The sequence below is a fragment of the Prinia subflava genome, chromosome 2 (genome assembly GCF_021018805.1).
Source record: "Prinia subflava isolate CZ2003 ecotype Zambia chromosome 2, Cam_Psub_1.2, whole genome shotgun sequence".
Taxonomy (NCBI): Eukaryota; Metazoa; Chordata; class Aves; order Passeriformes; family Cisticolidae; genus Prinia; species Prinia subflava.
In genome coordinates this window covers 98,944,185-98,967,912 of record NC_086248.1, presented here as the reverse complement: position 1 = coordinate 98,967,912, position 23,728 = coordinate 98,944,185, and the positions used below count along the sequence as shown (strand labels likewise).

At 41.0% G+C, this 23,728-nt stretch overlaps 2 protein-coding genes across 3 annotated transcripts; one reads left to right on the top strand and one right to left on the bottom strand.

Annotated features, from left to right (window-relative positions):
- The first annotated feature begins 76 nt into the window (after positions 1-76).
- On the top strand, positions 77-17,156 carry SPDYA (speedy/RINGO cell cycle regulator family member A). Its single transcript, XM_063391190.1, has 11 exons — positions 77-354; positions 571-822; positions 1,865-1,927; positions 3,169-3,371; positions 8,262-10,386; positions 11,208-11,454; positions 12,426-12,484; positions 12,734-12,819; positions 14,420-14,591; positions 15,339-15,627; positions 17,027-17,156. Exons 6-11 carry the CDS (start codon positions 11,226-11,228, stop codon positions 17,113-17,115), a joined length of 924 nt encoding a protein of 307 aa, XP_063247260.1. The 5' UTR covers positions 77-354; positions 571-822; positions 1,865-1,927; positions 3,169-3,371; positions 8,262-10,386; positions 11,208-11,225; the 3' UTR covers positions 17,116-17,156.
- Positions 17,058-23,680, bottom strand: TRMT61B (tRNA methyltransferase 61B). Of its 2 annotated transcripts, none has more exons than XM_063391186.1 (7): positions 23,039-23,680; positions 22,848-22,950; positions 20,214-20,404; positions 18,924-19,015; positions 18,283-18,518; positions 17,598-17,678; positions 17,058-17,122 (listed from the first exon to the last, which is right to left on the bottom strand). In XM_063391186.1, exons 1-7 carry the CDS (start codon positions 23,663-23,665, stop codon positions 17,073-17,075), a joined length of 1,380 nt encoding a protein of 459 aa, XP_063247256.1. In that variant the 5' UTR covers positions 23,666-23,680; the 3' UTR covers positions 17,058-17,072. The 2 variants fall into 2 exon arrangements, with proteins under 2 accessions (XP_063247256.1, XP_063247257.1); XM_063391187.1 differs by lacking the exon at positions 17,058-17,122 and adding an exon at positions 17,271-17,423.
- Positions 23,681-23,728: the final 48 nt, after the last annotated feature.

The window sequence follows — 23,728 nt, the reverse complement described above, 5'->3', positions numbered from 1 at the left end:
GGACCCGCTCCCGGCCCGGCCCCAGCAGCGCCTCTCCTGCGGAATGGGGAGGGGGGCGGCGCTGCCCGCTTTTTACCCGGGCCGTGAAACCACCCCGCCTGGGCGGAGGGGCTGTCGTGGGGAGCCGGGGGACAGCCGCCGCCGAGGGGAAAGTGTTAGTCACCGCCGGGAGCTCTCGGGCGTGATCCCCGTGACACGCGGGCAGGGGCTGTCGAGCCCGCGTCCCTCCCGCCGCGGGGCTGCCCGCGCCCGCCGCTGACCCTCGGGGCGCCGGGGCAGTCCCCAGCTCTTTGCCCCCGGTGGCCCCCGGCGCTTCCCTCGGGACAGGCCGGGGGTGTTTCCACTCCCCTCTCGGTGAGCTGAGAGCAATCGGGGAATATTTGCACTTTACAGTGAGCTCTGATCACATCCGGGGGTGCTGCGTGAGCTACTCTATGCTTGACATAAATTCTGATAATTCCTCAGTAAATTAAAAACCAGAACGCTTACCTGTATAGAATGAACACTTTTGTGAAGATCTTTTCTGATTATGTGTTTTGTTTCTATTTTCGTTTTTTGGTTCCTTTATAGAACACACAGTAGATGTCTCTACCTCAAGGTTGCTCTGAGGATTCGCTCGTGGTGCTGCAGTATCCTCATTTCCTCACTCAAAGCCCTCAGTGCTTTGTCTCTGAGTGCTTTGTCTCTGGGAACCTACAAAATGGGAGGTAGTGCCAGAGCCCTGCCAGGTTGCCGAGGAGGAAACATGGGAAAGCCGGTTGCAGGCTTTAAGATGGCTTTCCAAAGTGTAAAAGCAATGCCAAAATGGAAGACAGAAGATAGGTATGGTGCACCAGAAATGCTTTATGAGTCTTGAGTTTATTTACTGTTAAAAAATATACATATATCTTTCTAACAGATATATTAGCACCCTAGAAAAACAAATTATTTTAATACAGGAGAAAACCATAATGACATTCTACCCAAAGACTTGAAGTTTCCTCTTACCGGTTCGCTGCACAATAAAAGTATGTTTCTGTTTTTGGACATGCAGACACCAGTAAGAGAAGCTGTTTAAAAAGTTTGCATGTTTGAAGCGACGTTGCTGGTGAACTATCAGAGTGTTTTTGTTTCTGTGCGCAGCTGTGTTTGTGTTATACCTGGTTTTGTATGTTGTTTTTGTCTCCAGTGCCCTGCTGCTGTCTCAGATGGGTCCAAGTTAAAGGACTGCTTTTTGGATTTGCTCCTGGTACAGACTGAATCAGAGTTTTGCAGCATTTATCTTGCTTCTTTTTGTGGTTTTATGTGGTTTTTGATTGATAAGTATATTCCTCTGATACAGTTGTCAGAGACTCAAAAGAAAAGCTTGGCCTAGCAATATGAAAGCTTGGGAAGACTAAAGTCTCGGATATGGACTTCTTGCATTGCTTTCATCAAGTGGTGGCATTTTCCAGAAAGTTGAGTAGGATCAATAAGCTCAGAAATGTCTGCCTTACTATGAACCTCTTATTCCATGTTAAAGTACTGGTTTGTTTGAGATCAGAAGAACTGTCTCGTCATTATCAAATTGCCAAGCTGACCTACGTAAGCCTTAATAATAAGGACTAATAAATTTTATGACAGGAGTTTGCCTTTATTTATTTTTTTAATATGTAAATGTTGAACTGAACAGGCTGGGTACAGTTAGTCCTCTTTCTTCTCCTGATCCTTTTTCTGTGTAGGTAGATCTCTGTGCCTAGTTTTACAAATCCAAATGTGAAGAAATTATTGTTTAAACGTTGCTCAGTATTTTTGAAGGAGAGTTGCTCTGTGTGAGGTCATTAATGAGCAAGGCAATGGAAATCAGGGACCATTCACAGCAGAGTTAATCTTACTCTCTTTCTAGGTTATGTTGAGGGCAGCTTCTCAGTAGAATCAAGGCCCGTGGAGCAGACATGAGGCTAAACAGGTACAAGGACCTGAGTGTTGAAGTTTATTACACATGTACCTTGGTGTCTGGGGGGTTCGGAGGTAGTGTCATTTTTGTACCTTTCGTGGTGCTTGTACCTCTTTGTGCTGAAATACATGATCATATTCAATGGCTATTCTATATTAACCTTCCTCAGCACACAGCTCTAAAGGTAAGGCCTTGCATATTGGTTATAAACAGGATAATTTTATCAATTGTTGGAGATACCTCCTCTTGTCAAATAGCTGACTGCTGATTAGGCAGTGCAGTGTAGGCTAGTTGTGGTTTACTCTTATTAAAGCATAATTACAGCTCAGACAAATTATAATTTAAATGCAGTGAGCACATTACTGGTTCTGCTATATAGCAAAGAGAAAAAAAGTTTGGTCACCAAACTCTACATACACAAAGTATGTAAACTTACGTTAGGAAAATTCATGTGGTCTGTATTTTTCTACTTTTGCTCTGTAATTTACATCAGATTCAGATCCCCAAACATCTCCAGATGTTTGGAGAATAAAATATTAGTTCACTAAAATACTCAAGAGGCATTGACTCCAGGGGGAGATTTTCTATAGACTTGAGTGAATTATGAATCAGATCCGAGGAGATAAATCCATCTCTTTCTGAAGCCAGTAAGAATTAGTGTGATACTGGGATATGACGTGAGGTCATTTCCAGGTCCTCTCTAGAAATGAGGTAAGTGGGCTTTGTGAAGCTCCCCAGGCACAGAAAAGGGACAGAATCTGCTTTCAGGGAAAGTCGCAAGGATGCATGAGTCACTTGTGAAGTATCAGGAAACATGCAAGGTGGGGCTGTGACACGAACTGTGGTCAGCAGATCAGAGAGATGAGTGGAGAGAGCGTGATCAGTGCCACTGGGGTATTTGGCAATCTCAGTCTAACTGGGATTCTTCAGAGGCTGCAAACCTGATTGGTTTTGGGTGTACCCTCCTAAAGATAACCAGAGTCTCAGCCCTAGAAAATAGGTCATGTATGATACCAAATTGTGAAGCGTAGTCTTGTCAGGTTTTTTGCAACAAAATTAATGGCTTTTGAAAATTCATTACTTTTAACTGGTTAAGGCTGACAAAGAAACAACCGGAAACACTGATGCTCAGAAGTGCCAATAGGTATTTTGGACAGCAGACATAGCTGCATATATCATTATATTATAGACTTGCTCAGGAACTTTTTATTAGGACAGCTTCAGAACATTTGCATTCAACTTTTTTTTGTCAGACTTCATCATCTGCATGGAATGAAACCTTGAAAGAGCTGTAGGAAGAGGACTATATTGAGAAATTATTTACAGTACTTTGTCCATTTCTGAAGATTCTGTGTTGTCACAAATTGACACATGCTGCTGCTTAAAGGACTGTAATAAAACTGATGCTTCTGTGTATTTTATTTTTCCTGCCTGTTTGAAAACCACCAGAAAACAGGTAAGTCTTGTTACACTGATTTGAATAATGAGAACATTTGGTGTCCTGGAGAACTTAAATGTCTTGGCCATATGGAGGTAGTCAAATATAGAGCTAATAAGAAAATAAATGATAAGTCATGCCTTTCAGCTAGACTGTCTAACTACTTCCAAACACTGTTAAAAAAGCAAAACAAAACAAAACAAAAAACAACCAAACAGAAAAAAAAGCTACTTTACACTTTGGGTCTTTTTGGTCTGTTTCTAGATTGTGACATTTTTTTAATAACAGTGTTTGTGCATTTTGACAAAACTGTCATGCACACTGAAGATGGAGATCAGTTCAGAGGCAGTGGCAACCCTCACAAAGCTGTCCTTGGCTTCAGAAGCCCGCAGCTTGGGTCTCTACCAGGTTGGAGACCTTCGAAAGTAAGAGTAGCTACTAAGAGGTACAGGGCTGTTGGTTCAGAGGTTCATACAACTAGACAGGGTGTAGCCACAGGAGAGAAATGCTCATGCAATTAATGTATGTTCTATTTGTGTCTTTGAGGATTATAGAAACCAACCTGTCTGATATGTTGTGGCATCCTCACCTCTCTGCCAGGGCTTAGTCGTAACTCCAGAGGGTGGGGCCAGTAACAGGTTTGTCACCCTCATCTTTACGTACCTGAAAATGCATCTCTGTGGCTGTAATGCTGACAGCATTTTCTGAAGATCTATTGTCAGCATTCAAAGGTGCTTAAAATAAACAGCATTAGATGTAAAAACTGTAATAATTCCTCATCCAGACTACTGCACAACAGTGAGGAAACCTAATTTCATACTGTGCCCAATCTCTCAAGTTTGTAGTCTTTGCAAAGGGCTCAGAGGAAAACACAAGATCACAAGTTGTAATAGAAGAAACTCTGTTCACACTAAAATTGTTTCAGTTTTGGCATCTAAGATACCTTATTCTCCTCTCCTTACTTTAGCCATTCTCTGTGAAAGAAGATACAGACGGGACATTGTCAAAACACTTGTTGAAAATGATTTGAGAGAGTCCTAAGTAGTTTGTAATGTGCTCTATTGCGTGACAACATCTCTGGGCTGTAGGCAGAACTGAAGCAGATGGTTAGACAGAGTTGTCCTGTCTCTCAGTGTGGTGTTATCAGAAGGCACATTGAGTACTTCTGTCATAAAACCTGCCACTCAGTTTACTTGTGCTGGGCTTGTGCAGGTTGCCATGGGGCTAGTGAGGGTGTGGATTTGCAGTTTGTCAGTAAGCCATGGACACAGCTGTACCTGGCAGCGAGCGAAGCCATGTATTCCTCAACGAAAACAGGGTCACAGCATGCACACAGTATGCAGTTTCCAGGGAGCAGTTAGCATGCTGTAAATCCCCACCCACTCTTGCCTCACTCTAATTTGTGTGCACAGTCATACCCCAAGCAAAGGTGAATAAATACACCCATGAGCTGGGGAGAAAATCTCATCCCACAAACACCGACACAATGGACAGCAGAGAGTGGGGTTAAAAGAGCTGGGAATGCCATTATTGTTTCGGTTTTTTTGTCCCTCACTGAAATTGCTTTTGTATTGTGACTACTTTTACAGTTCATGACTTTCCCTTATTTTTTCAGTTAGCAATAGCTTTGACCAAAGTTCATGCGTTTCTTTTTGTACTTTAATTTACAGCCCTTATACTATGCATTTTATTGCTTCAACCTCTGAGTGAGAGAACTTTTACAACTTATGATTACTGAACTTGGTGAAACAAGAATGCTTTTTGACCTGTTGTGGAGTAATTATAGACTCCATTGCTTCTTGGGAGGGGCATTCAATGTTTAACAAACTGTGGTAATTCTAATTTAACTGTGTGGAGCCTGGACCATTGGGTGGGAGGTACAAAAAGTAAATCCTGGACTTTTTCCAGGTCACATTTTAACTTGTCTGGTTTTAGTCTCTAAAGGGCTGTCCTTGAAGCTCTGCCTTCCCGCTACTGAACTTGATGCTGCTCCTTTCTTAACAGTACAGGAGCATGGGAGCCAAATTATTTGCATGTGAAAACAATTTCCTCTTGCTTCAGAAATTATAGCTACACTACTTTTGATTAATCCTTTCATGGAGTGAGTCTTTTGAATGCAATGCCATGCAAATATGGCTCTTGACAACAGAAAAATTGTCCTGTCTTAATTACCACTATTGTTTCATGTTTTAGGGGCTGTGGTCATGGACAAAGATTTAATTGTGTTCAACAGTATAAAAACAGAGACTAAATAGATACTGTGTTTGAAAGTGTTTGTGACCTAAATTATGTGACCAGTGGACTCTGAAACTGGAAAACAAAATGAGAAATATTTGGTGAGATTTACACATTTTGTCCAGTTATAGAATCATAAGCCAGCTAGCTAAACATTTGAAGGCTCCCACCTATTCTTTAGCCACTCAAACAGCTGTTATTTAGGAAACTTGCCTTCAGGAAAGGAACTACGATGTTTTTCTACTTTTGATGTCCATAGATAATAACATAAGATATATTTCCTGGATATTTGTAGTTTAGTGTATTAATGTGTATGTAAACATTTTATCAGTGAGGCAAAGCGTTTGCGTTATTTGCCAGATGGAATGAAACACTTTTTAGCTAATGCCATTTTTAAAAAATGATTTCTTAAGTCAAATTCTTGAAACTTTCTCTGTTCACCTACATTTTCACCTTGAGGGTTTTCGAAGTCTGGTGTTACTCAGTTGTTTCTGAGAGGAAAGAGGAGCAAAGGAAAGAGTGGAAAGTTCCCATTTTTCAGTGTGAACATAGGCACCCGGTCCCTCTGCGCATGCGCAGCACATGGGCAGCGCCCTGGGCACAGTTGCACACACCTGCTCCTTGCTCCTGCACCTGCCTCTCAGGAAGCTGCTGCTCTTGGCATCTGGAACAAATGGCTCCAGGGCCATGGAGGCAGAGAGGAGTCCTGTTTATTAGGGCTCTTTGCACAATTCAGCATGAAGAAACAGCCTGGGCACAACTGGGTAACAAATATAGTCATGGCTATTAAATACTTGCAAATCCAAAATGCAATCTTCAATGGCTAAAAAAGACTTAGAATATGGTGGATGATATCAGAAGGTTCAAAAAACATTTAAAGGAAAACACTGCAGATCATCTCCTTTCCCTTTTATGTAAAATACACACGGCTAGTTTTGAGTTATGAATGTTGAGAGATATCATTCATCTCTTGTGACATGATGGTGAAGGCCTAATGTAGTCTATCTCATCTATTTATTTTTACAGAGAAATTGGAACTCTTCAGATAAGACCACTTTGTTTCCTTTACAACCAGCACACAGGTGCCAATCCTTAAAAATAAATCTTAAAGGCTTGCCCTGTCTGTTTTGAATTACTTAAGTTCATACAGGATATATCAGTCTATTTACAGTAGGAATGAACAAGTTCAAACTTATGTCCTAGGCACTTTCTGGAGAATTGTTGCTGCAGAGTGCTTGGCTGTTTTGAAGCATGCAGGAGCAGCGTGTCTAAACATGCACTGTGTTTGCTGGCAGCCTCCACTTTCTTTTACCATTTACTCTATTAGTCTAGTCACTACACTTGTTCTCCACTGCATAATTTCCAAATCATTTTTTCCTTCTAGTTCCTGAATTTCTCAGTACCCAAGAATAACTACAACTGTTTTGGGACTTACATATTAGAAAACACTGCTGTCTGCTCAGATGTTCTTTTCAAGTAAAAAAAACTGGAAACAATTTTCCTGCCCATCCATCCATCAGTGGCATACCTTTAAGTGGCACTGAAGCATTTTTAATTTTAATCATACTGTAATGTTTGTCAAAAGCAAGGATTTAACTGCAAGGCACCTTTCCAGTATCCTTGCTTACTACTCTCACCAACAAACTGGTAAGGTGTGTTCAGTCTGCTATTCTTAGTCCTAGTCCAGGCACCATGATGCCCTAATAATTTGTTTCACACAACCCATCTAAATCCTTATTCTCTCTTCCCACATACAAAACAGGTATCTGGTGACAGATGTGGGTTCAGGTGGTTCATCTGTTCCTCTTTAACTTACTTTAATTTACTGCTGTGACTTGGTATACTCTTTACTCTGAAAGAATTAACCTCACATCCAAAGTTTGCTTTTTAGATGCATGTTTCAGTTTCACTATGGGTCTTTAGCTCTCAACCCATGAGCATTTCATTTAGAATGTATTTGATCGAGAGGCCAGGTTCTCCCAGCAGGGTCAACAGTCATCTCTATGGGGCAGAGAGACCTTTTTTCCTATTTTACACTCTGCAGGAAGTAGGAAAAGTCTCTAATTGAAAAATACATATTTTATTGTGGATAATGATCTGTATTTAAAAGAGTCAGTGGTGGTTCTTCATGACTTTGTTTCAAAAGGAATACCAGGTGTTTCACCTATGGTATTTATCTTTCTTAGGCAAAAAAAAGTTCACTAGAAAGGGTATCAGAGGCCAAAGGCATCTCAAAAAATATCAAAATCTGAAAAAAGTATGTATATCCTAAATGTAATTTATAAAAATACTATACCTGTGTTTTTCTTCAGTGATGCTTCCTAATCAATCTGTAAACAATTTATTCACTGAAAAAAAATAAGTTATTTTTTTCATTTAAAGGAATCAAACTGCTCTGCAGCTGCCTTTTTGGACAAAATTCTGGATAGCTATATAACTATAGATCTCATATAATGGAGTTCCATTGTATATATGATTTTTTTTCCCCAGAAATAAGATTTTGTAAGAATCCCAGGTCTTTCAAGTCTTAGTAATTTTATTAATATAAATCTTATATAAAATAATAAAAAAATCCACATATTTATATAAATTTGTATATTAAAAATGTAATTTCAAACTGTGATTACATGTAGAGATGAAGAGTGACTAAACTGATTTACTGACCACCTACAGGAAGGGTTAGGAAAGAGGCACAACCTGAAACCCCGCGTACCAGGCTGGACAAACGCCGCATTGTCTCGGTACAAATCGCTGGTGGTGAAACAGCGCTCCCTGATGTCCAGCAAGCGACTTGGAAGTCCGAAAGCTCTATTCTTCCCGATATTCTTGGATGAATTGTTCAACAACCTTCTGAATATTGTAGCTAAGCAAAGCTGGGAACCAGTTAATTCCGCTATCTCACGCAGAGGACTTAGAGCCAGGTAAAGTCCTGTTTCCTTATTGTCACTGGGGTCAGGGATCAGCCTTGCCATGTCGATGTTTTTCCATATTGCTTCCAAGCTGAATCTTTGAGTCATTCCCGTCCCAGTCCTACCTCAGGCTGCAGAGTCCTGCAAGGAGAGAAAGGCAGAGTTCCAGACATTCTCCCAGCTCTCTCTCACAAGTTCAGTTTCCTCAGGAGTCTGATCCAGCGTTGTGCAACGGGTCTGAATCAGAGCAGAGACCTGAGTCCTGGCAGGCTGGGGACAGAACACTGGTGGAAGAGTCACAACACCCGTTCAATAACTTGATTGTGGCAGAGTTTTGAGTGAAAAAAGAAGTCTGTTCGTGTTTTGTTGCAGAACCACCAGCCCAAAAATTATTTTAGAAATGTGAGACCTACAGGGAGCTCTGTGTAGATAAAAGCTGACATTGCAAGTCACTTTTTATTGATGTAAAGGTGTAAAGAATAAGGAAGTATGGATGTCACAATTATCATTGCAGCTTCATGTTTTGCAATAGGAAAGAAAAAAAAAAGAAGATATTTTTCTGATCCTAAAGATTTAGATGGTTATGTGGAAGTTTCTGTAACCTACCCTTCCTCTGTTTTTCACAGTTATTAAATGAAAAGTAGTTAATTGATGAGTACTTTGAATTCCTTAGATGAAAAGTAATATTAAAAAAAAAAAAAAAAAAGAGAACTATTAATGCAGGATAACTCACTGTGAATATGTGTCCAAGAAGAGAGAATATCAAAGAAACAGACTTTTGCCCTGCCAATGCATTTGGTATTATTGCCACTCTACTGCCAAGTTTCCTGATTTCAGCCTGTTCCACACAGAGATGTTGTTAGTGGGTACATTTACCACTTGGTCTGTTTTTTTCTCTCTCCCTGATCAGAAACTTGGCATGATCTTTCCCTGAATATGCTCACTAACTCAGAGCACATAAATAATTTAGCAAATTATTAATAGAAGATGAGGAAGGTGTAAAGAGGCCTCTTTTCTCATTACCATAACAAATGAGGCCAGTTACACTTTAATTGACCTGCACAGGGGGAAACAATGAAAATGGATGTATATCTTGCCATCTTCCTAGGATAAATCTTTAGCTCTTATAAGAAAAGGCAACAGTAAGATTTCACACTGAATCTTATTAGCAAAGGGATTTTTTTCATTGTTGTTCCATTTCAATAGACTGCCTTAGACTAATTGTATACTACTACCTGCATTAATTGTCTCTGTGGAAAGGTAGCAGCAGGGTATCCTGTACCTCTGTTTTAATGATCTTTAGAGTCAGGTATCCCTCCTCCTTCATGTCCTATGTCTGCTGGGGAGATGTCTATCATCCTGGGGAGATGTTTTAATCATAGAACGGTTTGGGTTTGAAGGGACTTAAAGATCATCACGTTCCAGTCCCTGGCGATGGCCAGGGTGGGACACCTCTCCCTAGACCACATTGCTCAGAGCCCCCATCCGACCTGGCCTTGAACAATTCCAGGGATGGAACACCCCCAGTTTCTCTGGGCAACTTGTGCCTTGTCACCACTCTCACAGAAAAGAATTTCTGCCTGAGATCTAACCTAAGCCTACTCTCAAGTTGGATCCATTCCCCCTTATTCTGTCACTACACCCCCTCGTAAACAGCCGAGGAAGGAAAGAAGGTTTTGCAGCGCTGCTGGGCAGCGCACAGACCCAGGGCACGCGTGAGGCTGCCTCACGGCGGCGGCACCGCCGCGCCCGCCGCCCGCCGCCCCCGCTCCCATTGGCTGCCGCGCCCTGGGCGGCAACGGGGGGCGGGAGAGAGAGAGCCCCGCCGTTCGATTGGCTGGAGTGGCTGCCCCGCGCACGCTGATTGGCTACCAGAGACGCCACTCGAGGTGAGGAGGCGTGAGGGGGAGGCCGCTGAGGGAGGCGCCGAGGGGCGGGCGGGGGCGGTGAAGGTCGAGGGCTGTGGCGTAGGGAGCCGAAATCCCCGCCTCGCCTTAGCGCCTTTTCGTGTTCGTGCGGCAGCCACCCAAGAGCTGGGAAGCCAGGTAGGCTGCTGTGAGCCAGCCGCCAACAGCCCCCTGCCGAGAGACCTGCTGAAGACGTAAATACATTTAATCCCGCCAAAAAATACCCTTCCTCACTCTCCATTTGATACCCCCTTAAATTCTGCGGTTACAAACACCCCCAGGTGTGTTTCCTTGGTTGTGCCTTCAGGATATGTCCAACTTGAGGGATAAGTTTAATTCCCAATGGTAATTAGGAGCTCAGGAATTTATTTTAATGCTCCTTGCCTCAATCACAGTTCTGCTGCGTTAACTCTATTAATATTCCTTTAAAAAAAAGACACAATCCCAAACTGGAGGGGAACAATACAGTTTTTTTGGTAGATCTAAGTGTGTGGAGCTACAAGGACCTGACAAACAGCAACTTTTCCTGGAAAGGCTCTTTTCCCGTTTAACAAAGTTGACTGGAAAAAGCAAAATTGAAGGCTCTTTCTACTGGGGAGAAAGCAAGCTTTATAAAATTAGAATTAAATCAAAGAACTCTATGTGTCTGTCTTGGGGCACAAGACTTAGATAATCAGTACTGATAAAATTAATTCTCCATCTGACATACAAGCTCTACTGAAAGATTTCAAGTGAACAAAAGAAATGTACTAGTGCTGAAACGGACTATTTTCGTAGTTAATTTCTTCTTATTTTTTTAACAGGAACCTTTGCTTAAGGAAATGAAACACAACCTGGTGTGTCAGACACCTCCCACTGTCACTGTTCATGTCAAATCCAGTGCATCCAGATCACATCAGCAAAAAAAACTTACTAGACTAAAGCGACCTGCTTTTAAAGACCGTCAAGAAAATTGTGAAAAAGGGGTTCCTAGTCAGAAATATAAATGTTCAAAGGGACCATGTCTAGTTATTCAGCGTCAGGAAATGACAGCTTTCTTTAAATTATTTGGTAGGTTAATAATGTGATATATGAATGAATTGACTGAACAGAATGTTTTCTAAGCTCAGTAATTTTGAGAGTCTTTTTTATATCGAAACTAATGGCAATTCTTTATCAAAACATTTTGTTGTTGTATTTTGGTATCTAAACATTTAATGCTTAAGTTAAAAATACAAGGGCTACCAAACTGATGAAAAGTATCTTTTTAAAATTACAAATTAAACCAAGGTGGCTTGCTACTCTTTATATTTTTCCTTCCTATTTTCTCTTATATTTCAACAAATACTTGTAAAACAATGTGCATCTTGTTTTACACAAGGCTTAAAAGAGGACTCCTTGTCTCTTAAACATGTTATTTACTGTGGGAATAAACTTCTGGAGGGAGAAGTGGAATGGGAAGCTGATCTAAGGATTTGGAGCATCTCTTCTTTATTTGTGTCTCCTTCATATAAAGTTTTCTATTTATTTAATTCAGCAAAGATATTAAGTAATAGTGGAAGACTACAGCTGGTTTTTATTTGACCCTTAAATACAGAAGTGAGTGAGAGTTCGTTCGTGGTAATTACGGTACGTGGTCACGGACAATGAAGCACTGACCAAAAATAAGCAAGCATTGCCCTATAAGGGCTGCCAGGTAATCAAGGTGCAGGATCTCAGCAGTCTGCAGTTCCTCTGAAATAATGGTGTGCTATCACCTGGAGGCATGTAATGCAGAAAGAAATGATGCGAGTAGAAAAAATTACTGCTCATTTTTCACTTTTACCTGCTGTTACTGAGAATGGCTGAAACGCAGTCATCATTTTCCATCATTTCATTTTTGTCATGTAAGCTTTTTTCACACTTGACCTCTCCTCCTCCCTCAATCTCTCTGTTCTCTACTGGTGGGTCTAGCTTATTTTCTTTTATTTGGTTTATTTATAAATACCTTCTGACATGAACAGTCTGGGTGTTTGAAATGCTACAGCTTTCTCTTGTTACAGATGATGATCTAATCCAAGACTTCCTTTGGATGGACTGTTGCTGTGAAATTGCAGACAAGGTGAGTGTATTTCCTTCTCAGTTAATAAACATACATTGCGTGAGAAATCTGCCCTTAATTACTTGATACTTTCTTGGAAATACAGAACATCTTTTTCTAATGGTTTCACATGGAACTTCAAGAAACTTAATTCATGCTTTCCTCGTTGTTAAAAATGATGAAAATATCTTGGTGCAAGCTTTGTGAATCAGTTTAGTAAGTACTATACTTAAATAACACATTGATACTTCATTTTACATTTTAAAACAGTATCTCTTGGCAATGACTTTCGTTTATTTCAAGAGAGCTAACTTCACACCAAGTGAGCATACCAGAATCAATTTCTTTGTGGCTCTGTAAGTACTTTAAAATTATCTGTTTTTATTAGGATAAACTTTGCATTATTTCTTCATGACACTGATAATTATAATATGTGATGAGCCTTGCTTGAGGCAGTATATAAGCAACCTGATCTAGGGGGTGGTATCCCTAGGGGATGGCAGGGGGGCTGGAACTAAGTGCTCTTTAAAGTCCCTTCCAACCCCAACTATTCTGTGGTTCTGTGATAATCTACATACTGTACATAAAGAGTGCAAATTCACCATTCTTCCTGTGATGGAACAAGCTTGAGCAGCAGACAGGGGCTGCTTGCATTGGTGTAGCAGTAATGAACACAGTAGCATTCTGCCTACCAAACTGAATCTGGGAGCTTTTTAAAGCATTACAAGAAATGTATGCAGGACAATGCACAGCAACACGTGTGTGGCTCACAGGTGCTCATTTAAAACCCTATTTCATATCTTTGTCAGCCTTTAAGGCATTTGTATCAAAACATTTCACCATGACAAGCATCTCAAGAATAACTTGTTATTAAAGTTTCTGTCAACATCATAAAAACATTGCTAGACAATTTCTGAGAACTTTTTTGAACAGCTGTAAAATGCCTACGCTTTGAAACAATGGTGGAATCAGTAATCCATCTTTACCAGGCCTACGTGACTCTTTGTATTTGGCTATACCTGCAGAGGGTTTTGCATTTTCTTTCACAGTGTTATGGTGCTCAGGTCATCTTTTTTGGTAACTTCACTGCTCAGATGCTCTGATTTGCACACTAACACAGGGCCAAAGGTGGCTGTTCCTTCTGTCACTGGTACTGGGGGTGACATCCACAGAGCACGGAAGGGGGAAAAGCCAGAACAGTGAAAGGATTTGAAGGAGACAAAGGGTCTGGTGAGAGTAGAACTAGAGAGAATACTGAAGTCAGGAGCAAGTGAGAAAGCTGGAGAGGAGACGAGAAGTCCTAATTTTTTCAAGTGTGATTTACAGGAGTTTAGTATCAGGTGGATTCAGAGGATGTAAACATTTTCCTGTTGTCTGAGAAGACAACCCAAAACTAAAAGTAACAGATAATGAACAAAGGGAAGAACAGAGATATTAAAAAACATCATTTAGATTTTTCATTTATATCTGAAGGTAGACCTGTGTTTAGTTGTTTTGTTCCTAATTTAATATGAGCTACGTAATTTTCCAAGAATAACTAAAATCCATAAAGTAAAACACATAAGGTTTAAGATTTCACAGGATAGTTTTAAGCCTTATTTAAAGAATTTAAGGAATCAATCAGAAACTCTTCATTTTAGTTCAAGGGTTTCTTGCCAGCTTGGAGAAAGATGTCAGAATGTGTTAGTTCTTGCTGATCTACTAATTTAGGAAACTCTAGGGTAAAATAATTTTTATAAAAGCTTGGGTATTTTTACCCAAAGAATGCATATGGAACTAATTAAGAAAATCCTGTATTTCAGGCAGAAGGCTGTACTTTGTTAGTAGTTTTTCCTCACAATACTAGAAAAAAGAACCACTGCAATATGTCTGTTATTTTATGTTAGAAATCATTCTAATATCGTGTTTTAAGATTGAATAATATTTACAAACATAAACATATATATATATTTGAAGGTATCTGGCAAACACAGTTGAAGAAGACAATGAAGAAGCAAAGTATGACATTTTCCCATGGGCTTTGGGCAAAGCCTGGAGAAAGCTCTTCCCTGATTTCTTAAAGTTAAGAGATCAACTGTGGAGCAGAATTGACTACAGGGCTATTGTAAGCAGACGCTGCTGTGAAGAGGTAGGGAGGGAGATTTCATATTGTGATGCTGAAATCACAACAATTAACACCAGCTAGCAATTTAACTCTGTACAGTTCCTTCCCTGAAGTAAACAGACAATCCATGGGAAAGAAAAGATGCTGCTAAAATGTAATGGTTTATTTATCCTCCGTGATATTTTTTCCTTCTCCATTTAAAATATGTTGTTTGAAACTGTGTTTTTTAAGTAAACTAGAATATTTTATATTGCACTGCTGTTAAAAGCAAAGTTTCTATTGGCAAGAATGTGCTTCATGCAAATATTTTTTATTTAAAATCTACCTTCATTTGTTTCACTTCATCCACTTAGAAATAATTTTGTGTGCTTTACAATTTATAAGGAAAAAATGTATTCCTCGCTTTTCAGGTGAAGTTTGTATCTGGAAAAACCCTTGTCGTGCTCTAAGTACATAATGTTTATTTCCAGGTGGTGGAAAAGAAAATCTTTGACTCTAGAGGCCCATTTCTGGGGATAGAATTAGATGCTATGGGAAAAGCACAAGGAAGAAGGCGAGTGCAGGATGCTTTTCCTTGCACACCCTCCCAGCTTCCCACCGTCGCCTCCTGCTAACAGAGCCAGCTTGCCAGTGGGGCAGTATGAGACAGACAGAGATGATGCCCATTTCAGCTAGGTTAATTCCCTGCCATACACTAACTGGATCTCGTTTTCAGCCGTATGTTTTCCCATTATTTTTACTCTTTTACTGATCCTACGGCTGTTCCCACAGGTGATGGCCATCGCTCCCACACATTACATCTGGCAGCGAGAGCGCTCTGTGCACCACAGTGGAGCGCTGAGGAACTACGACGAAGCGCAGCTGCCGCGGGGACCCAGCGCCACTCCTACAGACTGCCTGCTCTGCGGCAGGAAAGGCAGATTTGTACGGCTCGGGTTATCTTCTTCCTCCTCATCTACTGACACGCTGGAGATTATAGAACTACATTCATCCCAGAAATCAAAGGACACCTTTGCAACTGAAAAAATGCTCATCGACTCTCCTTCTTATAAAGCCCAAGGTATGGATTTACATTGTGAATAATTTTCCATTAGTTTAGGCAACTGGGGCTGTATTTGTCTTTCAGAGTGCTGCAGGGACTGCTCTGTCCCTCCCTATTACACATGCAGTTACACAAGCACAGAACTGTGCTTTTGCCCTCACAGATTCATTCTCACATACTGTATTTTGACTTCCTCGAAGTACCAATTGCTTTACATTGAGTCTCTTCATATTACATTCATCTGCTACACTCGATTTTGGGTTGCATTCCAGTCTATTAGGCATTTATTACTATTCTTGCATTATAAAAGAAATTGAGAGTCCTGTTTTAATTGCTTATGATTGGCTGGAACAATAAAAACACTGGTGTGTGTAAAGTGAGTCCAAGTGCTGATGCTGAGAGCATGTTTTGAGAAAGGGCAGGATGCTCAGTTCTGGTATCAGTTTGGACACATGTTAAATCACAGTTCCCATTTTCCTCTACTGTATGTCATTTGTTGACAATTTATACAAGACGATTTTAATACTGGTGTATAACTAGAAAACAAGAGTTTATGTGGAAATTCTTTATGTAATTGAATCTCTGCCCATCCATCTTCTCACAATAGCACCCTCAGCATTAGGGGCCTCCATTATGTACAGCAGTTGCGGGGCAAACCCATTATTAAAAGTGAAACACACTTGAGATGTGAACTTTCTGGTGCATCTGGATAAGGCCTCAGCCCTGCAAAGACAGTCTCGTGTACTTGACCAGTGCAGAGTTCCTAGTATACTTACCTTGTGCAAAGGTACAAAGCTCTGTATATTTTATTTGCATGTGTTCTCACTAATATCCAAATTTTCACTACTACAGTGAGATTGTTACTGGGTTTGACAGCTTTAGTATAAATGTGACTCTCAAGAGATCCCTCAACTTCAAAAAATTTGGCATTTGAGTATTTCCTGATATACAAAGCAAGTCAGGTGTTTACAAAACATAATAATTTAATGTGTTAAATATCACCACTTGCTCAGGTGAGACCCAAAATGACTTAATTTTAAGTCTGTTTTTACTTGAGAGATTTTACTTCTCATCTCTGATAAGGGTCAGAAAAAACTGTTTCCTCCTACCACTTGAGAATACTTTATATGAAGCGAAGTTCACAAACAACCAGGCAACTTGCACCACGAATGCTGGAAGGGAACCACAGCTATGCCTGTCAACAACTGTTTTGATTTTGAAACAAGCACAGCTTGATCACGTGAACACATTCAGTGAATCTTCGTATCTCCTAAAGTTATGCTTTAAGTTCTTTAAGAACTTTGTTCTTAAAGAAACCTATAGTTACCATATGGATGCCAGCAAAGTATTCATTTCAAAGGGCAGCCTTTCGTCCTTTATTTTCTTACTAAAACTTTTTTCTCTTTATTTCTGGTAGACTGCCAGAGCCTGTCCAGCAAAAGGCAACCACGTAGCACCCTGAATCAAGATAAATCCATGGACTGGTTTACAAGCAATGGAGAATGAAATGCACCTGATAAGGCAGAAACAGATACTGTGATTTGCAGAACAATCTGGGCTGCATCACAACACCAGACATGACAATTCACTTCAAATTTTTCCATTTACATAGTGGGATAACAGTTGGTGTTTCAAACTTGATGTGAGGTAGAAATCAGAGCAGTCATTACTTAAAAGCTACACAACTTGCAAAATGAAGCATATACTTTATTAGTTTTGATTTTATTCTGACACAATATTCAAATTTTAGCAGCTAAGGAGGCAGCAGCATCAAGAAAGCTGTGGTCGAAACTTTCTCAGCTTGGTAAGGAATGCTAATTAAAAAATGAAAGTTACTACTTTAGTATTTGTTTCAATATACAGTGATTATTTTATTAAGTTTTATGATTTCATGATATAAGAACATAACAAATACTAGTTAAAAAAAAGTTTATTTGAAATAAAAATACCACTAAATGTTTAAGATAAACTTTTTCCAAGTGTCTCACCTGAATGAGCTTCCTGCCAGTGGGATGGTCGGGCGATGTAAGGCACAGAGCTGTTCGTTTCAGCGGCGTCACTGAGTGATTCTGTGAGAAGGACATTTATATTTCACTTCCTTCCCACAAGTTTAAGACCTATATGCAGACTAGGGTAGATAATGTGCATGTAATATTTTTCCCTGACATGTTTTCTTTTTTTGTTGTTGCCTATCAGTACATTCAGAACTCTTTGATTTTTGCAGATCTATATTGTATGTTTATTTACATCTGTCATATAAATATATATATATGGCAGCATTTTTGGATTTGCCAGAACAGCATAATTTTAAAATAGAGCACACTGGGCACCATTTCTCCTAAGGAATCCTTAAGGCCTTCAGGGTCCTCCTCTAAAGCCGCTAAGGGATGAGTATAAAGAACTGAATTTTCTTAAAAACCAAAAACTTGAAAACAGTAGTAGAAGGGCAGCCATTCTTTATCGCAGATTGGAATTTATTTTCTATTTAGCCCAGATTTTTAATAGGATATTAAAACTTAAATAACAATTAATAGTCTTTTTAAAATCTGACAAGGTCTAGGCTGTCCAAAACCTTGCCTATTCTCAGCTGACCTAAGAAGAAACACTGTCTCTTCCTACACTGGATTATCAAAGTGCAGTAATAGGGTATCTCATCAGCAGCAAAGTTCTTACCATTGTATTTGCCTTCTTTAAGAACCGCTTGATCCTGAATATGGATTTCTTGGTATTCATTTTGAGGTGGTTCTTCAATATTCTCTTGAGTTTCCACCATTTGGCTTGATTTGCAGTGCTTGAGTTTAGCAGGGAGTACTGACCAGCTTCTGTGAGTTACCTCAATTATCCTTTCGCACAAAAAAGGAAGCTTGCAGCTCCGTATTGTGTCTAAAAGGTCAATAACCTGTGTGATGCTTTTGAAGAAATGCAAAGCACATAGTAGTATTTTGAAAACTCACATCACAAAATCTCAGTTCTACTGACTTTGGCGCATTCTTTACCTTTGGGGTTACAGGAGTCCTTCAGTTTTAGGGTAAAGGAGCAACCTGACTATTGCATTGGAGAACAGTGCAGTTACTTTGAGGGTGCCACAAAGCCCAAACTTCACTGACCAGAATGAGAACGTTCCCCAGGTAGATGCCAAAGGACGTGGCCAAGTGTAATTTATACTGAGCACAAATCCCACAGAAAGTTACATGGGGAAAAAATGCCACTTTGTTAACCAATTCATTAATGCTGGATGTGCATTTCAGAAGATGCTTGGTTTTGGACCGATGCCAGGTAATGCCCAAATAAAGGTGCCAGAAGTAAATACTTACTTTGCTAAGTACACAGCACACACCCCACCTTGTTTCAGGCTTGAGTGTACAACAGGCAGAGCACACTGAGGGTTCAGCATATCCAGAACTACCTGCAAGAGCAAGACATATTAATGTTTACTGGGAAAATACATGTACATCTATCAATGTAACATTCAACAATGCTGGGGGGAAAAAGGGTTACGGAAAAGAGATACATACAAGAGCAGTACGTAATCATCTACCAGTTTTAACACCACCTCTCAAAACCTGAGGTGCACACTTACACAAAATGAAGTCCTCTGTACTTCCAAATGAGTTTCTATTAAAACAGCAAGTAGCTTTTGACCAACTATGCAGATCTGGAGAAGTTAAGCCTCCAAGTAATTAAATCCCATAATCCTGACAGTAATAAAAACTTTTAGAAGCCTACATTTACTAACATATTAGAATACCTATTTCTCAAATGTGAAAAAAAGAGATTGTTTAAATGCATAAAAAGAGCACATTGTGGGCACAGTATCTAACTTGCTGTCACTTTCAAGAAATTAAAAAGCTTGTCTTTGGCAATTTATCCATCTTCTGCTAGGAAGCTATTCAGATTGTAGAACAATGGGATATGCAATATCTGATCCTTGCTGCAGGACTGTAACTTAAAACATTTGTTGAAATAGTATTTTTATGCAATGTATTATATTTGCTCACACCATTTGAAAAAATGCTATTTGTTTAAAGCATTTAGTAAGTCAGTAGTTATAAATAGTTTGTCCACTTTACAGGCAAGAGTGGTTAACATCAAGCTATTTTCCCCAGCATGGGGAAAGCATGTTCTTTTAGGACATCCGAATACAAAGAAGCAGGACAGGAGAGCAAGCCCTAGCAGTCTCTAAATTATGGTTTAGTTCCATTGTGCATTCTATATAGCTGATAGCCAAGTGGTCACGCAGTTACATATTTAATAAGGTTATGTATTCTTCTGAAATTTAATGCTTGAAATATGTATCTCATAAAATTATCCATTTCTCAAAAATACATGAAAGTGAGTTTGCTTACAAGATGGCAGTAATTAATTGTATTATTTCTATAGTACAGCTTTATCACTCTTTCATTTGACAATCTCTAACTGAAGCCTTGAAAACATTTGTATCTGGCAAAAAAATTACAATGTTTCTTTCACTGATGAAGACCTGGATTGTTATTTCTCATGTTACACTAGATATGGGAATCCTACTGTGAGAGTGAGCACTAGAGGTTTTAATTTATGGAGAGAGATGCGAATGTCAAATGGGGGAGTTGTTTGGATTCACTCACTGCATCAAGTGTTACAGATTTCATATCTGCAGCAGCTGTTGAAATGTCTTTAAGAATGAACTCCACATTATCTGGCCACTCGTCCGTGTGTCCTATTTCCCATGCAGAACGCCAGTGCCTGTAATTCTTCTTAGCTAAACTGTGATGATCATCTCTGATTTCATAACTTAGAACACGTCCTTGGGGCCCAACTGCAAACAAACAGAAGACACTCCACTCACCACTTTACACGCCTGTTATCAAGACTTGAGGAAAAAACCTAACAATCAAAAGCAAAAACCATAGTCAGGCTGCACATAAGCACACCTTTACATCTCCACTTCAGGAAATTATCACATATGAAACAATCTATGTTTTCTTTACATTTAAAACAAACATATGCAGAAAAAGTGCTGTGTTAGTTCTTTCACAGACAGAAATCATCAATGCACAGATGAAATAAAGTGTAATTATAGTAGCACAGACCGTTCCTGAAATGTTCTCCTGAAGTCCCTCCAGCAGCAAAAGACAAGTTGAGCATCTGTGGCCCCTGCTAGATCCTTCTGCTAGAGCAACCAGAGGTACCAGCTGAGAATGCTGCACCAGTGCTCACGGGCTGAGGAAACCTGCTCACTGATCTCAGCCCACAGACAAGTTTTCCAGTGCACTCTTTGGTTTACCTACATTTGTGTAATTTTCCTGCTACTGCCTGCAACAGCAATAAATAATTAAGTCTAAATTTACTATTCTGAAGTATACCATGAGTCTAATGTACACTCTTTCTCATAAAGGAAGCATTTGCAAGGCTGTGCAGGCGGAGAGCAGAGCACTGCTGTGTTATTCCATATTTGTGTTACTCCCATTCCTCAAGCCTACCCCCCGCTCACTTCTCTCTCCTTGCTACTTTGGAGTGGGTGCAGGCAGCTTTCAGGGAGCAGCAGCCCCCGCGTCAGTTCTGTGCCCTTCTGAGCTCTGCAGCTGGAGTCACCAGACTCCTTCCCTCACCTATGAGATCCTATTGCGAATCCATTCAGATAACTGATAAAAAGAAGGGATGGATTTCCCGACAGCTGCTCCTTGATCCAGTTCACCCTGCATCAGACAAAGGCCAGAACCAGCTTGTAAGAAAGGGAAGGTTTCAACACATTGCCTTTGATCACTGGAAGCAGTTGTAGAGTCACAGTGCCAACTCCTTGTTACTTCAGATCATCAGTTTAGAAACATCAGAAAAATAAAATTCTTCACACTGAGGGAGGTCAGTCTTACCCCCACTCATTCAAAGTAATTCCTACTTTTTGAAACTGCTTTTTTAAAAATAAGAACAACAAGGTGAAATAGCTAGGTAGAACTTCATTACTGTGAAGTTACAGTATGTCAAGTTTGCATACATATATTTTCCAGTTCTCAAAGATCTTAAAGCCATGGCAAACACCACTCTCTCAACTTTATCCTGTTTCATGTTAGTAGTTTCTGGGAATGATTAAAGAAAGAATGGAAAATATAAAATGAATAACAAGATATGAATGAAACCTGTTAAATCAACAGGAAATTTGGAAAATAAATAATTCCATGGACATTGGTGACGTGTCCACTAGATTTGAATTCCAGCATTTACCCGTGTAGCAGCTGTTTTCCTTACTGGGTATCACTGGTATTTAATGGTGACAAAAGCAGCCACCATTAGGAAACAGCAAACCAAATTTATTTATTTCTGTGTCAGCACCAAAGTATGTTCAGCTATGACTAGAACTGGAGGTATTTGGTAAATCCAATAAATTTGAAAATAGCAATGCAATTTCATACCTTATTCCCTTAAAAGAGAAAAAAGAGAGCTGATCTGGAACACAACAACTGCACTCCTCCCCTAGATAGGGCTGACAGCCTGGTAATGCAAATGATTTTGCTAATTTGGCCCATTTACAGCTAAATTAAAGTGATTAGGAAAAAAACTGTTGGACAAGACTGAAAAATGAGAGGAATAACTGGCAACTTCAGATGTGCTCGTATGAAATGGCTGAATTCCCAAGGCAGAAAAATCAGTTGCTGTATTTAGCAAGAGCTAGCTTTTGCCTCAGCCAGTAGCAAGTATTCCATCTCCTTGGTTTTTGGGTCTGCCTGCAGGGCAAGATGGGGAATGCTAACGATTCCTACTTTCCCTCTCTCTAAACGGAAAGAAAAGCACTGATGTTTATCTTCTGTTTCATCAGCTTCCAGCTCCTACAGCAGCAGTGGTTGCTTTGAGGATAAGCCCATGCTAGCTTCAAAATCCCAATGGAACTAAAAAACCCCAAACACCATTTTGTTCCAGAAAGATGATCAGAAGAAACCAAGCAATAGCATTAGGAGGCAGAAGGAGCAGAGGTGCACCTGCTGACCTTAAAACTCGGGCCTAACATCTCAAGACCAGCTGCAGTTGAGTGATCTTGAGGCCTTCGGTAACCATTTACACTACGGCCCTCTAAGCAGTCAGAATGCTTCACAGTCCCTGTGCTGATGTAACTCCTTCAAGTCAACAAACTATACGTGAACTGCAGCAAACCTTTTATGAGCTGAAGTAGTAAGAACCACAAGAACCATAAGCATCTGGGAAAAAAAAACCCAAGTTGTGATAAGGAAATAAATAAATTCTCTGATTGTCTAAAGCCAGGTTCTCACCTGCTCTTGACAGAAACAAGCTCATAGCACCAGACCCGCTGCCAGTTTCCAACACGGTGTCTCCTGGGTGGATATCCATCATCATTAAAAGAGCACTTATATCCTGCGAGCCAGAAAAACAAGGCACATTACTATTCGTGAAAAATTGAAGGTGAGATTCGGCCAGCGACCTCCCAGCCCCCAGCCGGTACCTTGGGGTAGGCGATGGTGGGTCCTCGCGGCATGAGCAGCACGTACTCGTCCAGCGAGGGCCGCCTCAGCAGCAGGCGCGTCCCGCCCGACGTGCGCAGCACCTGCCCGGGCAGCTGTCCGATGATGTCGCGGTGGGGCAGGACGCCGCCGGGGCTGCTCAGCACCGCCTCCGCCGCCAGCCGGCACAGCAGCTTCAGCGGAGTGTTGTGCTTCCTCCGCACCTCCGCCAGCGCCAGTTCCCCGGCGCGGAAAGGGCCGGAGCGCGGACCCGCCGCCTCAACCAGAGCTTGACAGGGGGCGGCCACCGCCGCCTCCTCCTCGTCCTTCTCCTCAGGGGGAGCCACCACCGCCGCGCACCGCGCCACCGCCGCCGCTTCCTCGGGCGGTAGCAGCCGCCTCACCCGCTCCAGCGGCGACAGCGAAGTCTCCCATGCCCGCCTCCGAGGCTTCCCGTCGGCAGGGAAAGAAGAGGACGAGGACGACGAGGAAGAGGACGAGGAGGACGAGGAGGACGAGGAGGACGAGGAGGACGAGGAGGACGAGGAGGACGAGGAGGAAGAGGAGGAAGAGGAGGAAGAGGAGGAAGAGGAGGCGGCCGCCCGCCGCAGCCCGCGCCAAGCCCGCATGGAGGCGGGAAGAGGCGGCGCTCTCGCGATCCCAACTCTCGCCCCGCGCGCCTGCGCCGCCCG

What these genes read in the sequence shown, in the direction of transcription:
- SPDYA (XM_063391190.1), top strand. Translation starts at nt 11,226, where the DNA reads ATGAAACACAACCTGGTGTGTCAGACACCTCCCACTGTCACTGTTCAT. An exon ending in GCTGTGAAATTGCAGACAAG is followed by an intron (nt 12,485 to 12,733) that starts GTGAGTGTATTT and finishes ATTTTAAAACAG; the next exon opens with TATCTCTTGGCAATGACTTT. An exon ending in GCAGACGCTGCTGTGAAGAG is followed by an intron (nt 14,592 to 15,338) that starts GTAGGGAGGGAG and finishes CTGTTCCCACAG; the next exon opens with GTGATGGCCATCGCTCCCAC.
- TRMT61B (XM_063391186.1), bottom strand. Translation starts at nt 23,665, where the DNA reads ATGCGGGCTTGGCGCGGGCTGCGGCGGGCGGCCGCCTCCTCTTCCTCC. An exon ending in CTTGTTTCTGTCAAGAGCAG is followed by an intron (nt 20,405 to 22,847) that starts GTGAGAACCTGG and finishes GTTTGTTTGCAG; the next exon opens with TTGGGCCCCAAGGACGTGTT. An exon ending in TGTGCTGTGTACTTAGCAAA is followed by an intron (nt 18,519 to 18,923) that starts GTAAGTATTTAC and finishes TTTCTTCAAAAG; the next exon opens with CATCACACAGGTTATTGACC.